Source organism: Lucilia cuprina, unplaced genomic scaffold (assembly GCF_022045245.1).
Source record: "Lucilia cuprina isolate Lc7/37 unplaced genomic scaffold, ASM2204524v1 Scaffold_4811, whole genome shotgun sequence".
NCBI classification, from domain to species: Eukaryota; Metazoa; Arthropoda; class Insecta; order Diptera; family Calliphoridae; genus Lucilia; species Lucilia cuprina.
Window position 1 is genome coordinate 1 of NW_025809752.1, and position 4349 is coordinate 4349.

General features: G+C 25.9%; 1 protein-coding gene across 1 annotated transcript; it reads left to right on the forward strand.

The window, feature by feature from the left end:
• Positions 1-732: 732 nt before the first annotated feature.
• LOC124421187 (tyramine beta-hydroxylase-like) lies at positions 733-3950 on the forward strand. The gene is made up of 2 exons (XM_046956028.1): positions 733-929; positions 2874-3950. Exons 1-2 carry the CDS (start codon positions 826-828, stop codon positions 3172-3174), a joined length of 405 nt encoding a protein of 134 aa, XP_046811984.1. The 5' UTR covers positions 733-825; the 3' UTR covers positions 3175-3950.
• The last annotated feature ends 399 nt before the right edge of the window (positions 3951-4349 follow it).

Sequence of the window (4349 nt, forward strand, 5' to 3'; positions counted from 1 at the left end):
TTAGTTAGTTAGTTAGTTAGTTAGTTAGTTAGTTAGTTAGTTAGTTAGTTAGTTAGTTAGTTAGTTAGTTAGTTAGTTAGTTAGTTAGTTAGTTAGTCAGTCAGTTAGATAATTAGTTGATTAATTCATTAGTTAGTAAATGGTGTAATCCAGTTTATAGAAAAAAATTTTTCCATTTATTTTTTACGATGTCATGCAAACACACTTGCATACATTATGTTTGTATGTAATTATGTATATATGTATGTAAGTATATTACAACTGCGTACATACTGCTAGAAGTGCTTGCATGTTAACTAGTTTATTCCCCAGTCAATGAAACTAAAAAATGAAAATAACATGAATTTACACTTTCAAAGATTTATTTTTTTATTACACTTAAACACATACACATGACAGCACTAATACATAAAAATGACTACTTGCAATACACTAGAACAGCATGAAAGTATGTTTGTATGTTGCCACATATCCTAACATACTTAAGTTAATGACATTACAAAATATGTCAAGGTTATACATAGATACAAACTTAAAACACAAGTTGGGAGTAAAATTTATTTATATTTTGGATTTTTTTAACAAATTTCACTTTCATTTTCGTCTTTGTTTTTATTTTTAGTGCAAAATGTCAACAATTGTTTTATTTTTCTAGTTTAGTTTATTTAAATTTATTTCTCCTCTAACCATGTTTTTCAAAAGATTTTTTTTGCTCACATTCGTTGTTGTTTTATTTTTCAGGGAGATGCTTTGGTAACAACATGCTACTATAATACCCTGGGTTACGATAATGCAACACTTGGTGGTTTTTCCATTAGTGATGAGATGTGTGTTAATTATATGCACTATTATCCGGCAACAAAATTGGAAGTTTGCAAGAGTTCTGTTTCAGAAGATACTTTGGAAAATTACTTCATTTACATGAAAAAGTAAGTTCAGATTTTGTTTTCCTTTTTTTGTTCTTGATGCTCTTTTCTTTCTTAATTCTTCATTTCTCTGTTTTTTATAATTTTTGCTGTGGTTGTTGTTTCTGTCATACTTTCACTTAAAACGAACTGTAATTGTGTCACAAATGAGTTGGAAGAAATGTTGATTCAACTAAAATGACAATTTTTGGGTGGAAAGGGAAGGAAAAAAAGAAAGTTTTCAATGTAAATTAATTCATGATGGTAACGGAATATTTCCATTTTTACTCTTTTCCTTCAAAATGCAAGAAGATGTCTTTTGCATGATACACAAGCAAAAGAAAAAAAGACTGTTATTGTGTTGTGTGTGTTAAAACTTTTTGTTTTTCTTTGTTTAAGAGTTTGTTGGAAAATTTAACAAATATTTAACATAATTCTTAAAGAATGTTTGAGTAAGAAGGAAAAGTTTGTTACTGAGGGAATAGTACAGATATGAATGGTTTATAATTGTTAAACTTTTTTTATAATAGAGAGAATTAAAAACAATTTTTCTTGAAAAAATATATTAGTTTATAGAGAAATCTCTTTTTATAAAAAAATATCGACATTTTTTTTAAATTTCAAGAAAATCTTATTTTTAAAGAAAATTTTCAAGAAAATTTTAATTTTTTAAACATTTTTTTTGAAATTTCCATTTTTATTTTCTTATTTTTAAGAAAATTTTATTATTATTTAAATTTATGAGCAAATTCTCCTTTTTAAAAAATTTTCGATAGAAAGTCTCTTTGTATAGCAAACTTTTGAGATTTTTTTTTATTTTCCAGAAAATTCTCTTTTCTAAAAAAAATTCGGGAAAATTATCTTTTTAGAAAATTTTCAAGAGAATTCACTTTCCTATCGAAAAATTTAGAAAAAATTCTCTTTCCTATAGAAGATTTTCAAGAAAATTCTCTTTCCTATAAAAATTTCGAGAAAAATTTTTTTTATAGAACATTTTCGAGAAATTTCTTTTTCTTTAGAAAATTTTTAAAAAATTTCTCTTGCTATAGAAAATTTTCGAAGAAATTCTCTTTTTTAATAGAAAATGTTTGAGATAATTCTCTTTGTTTAGAAAATTTTCGAAATAATTATTTTTTAATTTTCGAAAAAATTTTGTTTTTTTTTTTATTTTATTGAAATAATTTTTTTTGAATTCTCTAACTATTTTCTTAATAGGAATTGTTATATTAAAGCCTTCTTAAATATAAATCTAAAAACTACACTTCATTAAATTTATAATTATTGAATTACATAATTAAATAATCGACAAACTCCCTCATTCCTTACTTTTTATTTGTCTACAAGTTCAGTATTTAAAGGAAACTAAAAGCAAAAGTTTTCCCTTTAAGAAAAATCTATAATACAGATTGACAAACATTAAACAATGATTACAATTATAAACAAGCAATTGAATTTTAAATAAATAATTTAAGTAAAAACAAAAAATGAACGCAAAATAACTAAACAAATTATGCTGACACAAAGAAAATCTCAAGCAGGAGAAAAAAATTAAATACAATTTCAAGCTTACACATTTCTTTAAGAGTAAGTCAAGCAAACAACTTAATAAAGTTTTTCGTTTTTTTTTCTGTTCAGCATAATTTCTTCTAATGTTTTCACTAGACACAAAGATTTTGTTAAACAATTCTAATCAAGTTTTACTTGTACTATTTCCAACAATAGGAAACTCACACACACGAACAGACCTACACTCTGAAGACAGTATAACTGTTTCAACGACAGATTTACAGACAAAAACTCTTGTGTCTGTAAACCAAACACCAACACCATAATCATAAAGAAAATATAATTTTTACCACTCAATTTTATCTTCCCCTTTCCCTTTCTCCCTCTCCCACTTTTCTATTTCCATTTCTATAACATTTTATTCTCATTTGTGTTTTTTTGTCTATCTGTCTGTTTCTGCAGGAAGGAGCATCAACGTGACATACGCTTAAATGGTGCACGTTCGAAAAATTATCGCAGCATCAAGTGGACACAACCACGAGTCGACCAATTGTATACAATGTATATACAGGAACCACTTAGTATGCAATGTAACAAATCGGATGGTTTTCGCTTTGAGGGTTACCAATGGGAGGGTGCACCCATTACACCCGTACAAATCAAAATACCCATACATCGTAAATTATGCCCCAACTACAATCCATTGTGGCTAAAACCACTGGAAAGAGGTGAATGCGATTTATTGGGTGAATGCATTTACTAAAGAAGTGCTTTCAAATAAAAATTATGGAGAAAAATGATTTCACGACGAAGGCGACAACAAGGGCGAATACGAGGTCTAACAAATTGCAGTAGCAGCTGCTGTAGCTGTTTCATAATGGAGGTAAAAAAAACTTAAGTATTTTATATATTTTAAAGTGCAAAATTCGTAAGAGCATGACAGCGTTAGAGTAGTTTATAATAAGTAATGAGAAAATTGTTATAATTAATAGAAATGAGTTTTAGTAATTTTTTTCTTTTTTTGTTCTTTTTTTATGATTTTAATTTTCAGTATTTTGTGTTGATTATAATTTTGTCATTGTTTATTTGGTTTAGTTTTGTACAAAAAAACAAAAAGTAACACTCTAGAATTTAAGCAACATTAACACAAAATAGCCATTAAACGAAATGAGATTTCATTCTTGGAAAATTGGCACCAAAGATTACAATGAGTGGGGGCAAGTACGTGCAAGTATGTCTTAATCTACAAATAATTAGGGGTTCCATAACTATAATTCCGGCAAACTTTCGTAGATATCTTTAGCTGGTTGACCAGACAGAGCTTTCATCGAATTCTCCTTTGTTAAATATATTTAAGAAAGTGCCCTTTTTAAAGAAATTTTTTTAGAAAGTTATCTTTTAATAGAAAATATATGAAAATATATCCTTTTTATAGAAAATTTTCGAAACAATTCTCTATTTCTAGACTGTGTTCGAGAATAATTGCGAGAAAATTTTCGTTTTAAAGAATATTTTAGAAACAAATTTTTTTATAGAATATTTTTGGAGAAAATTATATTTCTATAGAAATTTTTAGAGAAAATTATCTATGTATAAAAAATTTTCCAGAAAAACATAATTTTCCAGAAATATTTCTTTTAAACAAATTTTCAAGAAAATTCTCTTTTTTATAGAAAATTTTTGAGAAAATTTCCTACTCTTTATAATTCTTTTTTTATGTTCGAGAAACCTTTCTTTTTATAGAAAATTTTCGATAAAACTATCTTTTTATAGAAATTTTTCAAGTAAGTATTTATCTTTTTAAATAGAAAAATTTTCAAAAAAATTCTCTTTTTGTAGACATTTTTCAAGAAAATTATTCTTTTACAGAAAATTCTCTTTTATGGAAATTTTTCGAGATAATTCTCTTTTTATAGAAAATTTTCGAGAATATTCTCT

Excerpts from the sequence above, each read along its gene's own strand:
- LOC124421187 (XM_046956028.1), top strand. The coding sequence starts at position 826 with ATGTGTGTTAATTATATGCACTATTATCCGGCAACAAAATTGGAAGTT. Across the intron at positions 930-2,873 it reads TACTTCATTTACATGAAAAA|GAAGGAGCATCAACGTGACA; the intron begins GTAAGTTCAGAT and ends CTGTTTCTGCAG.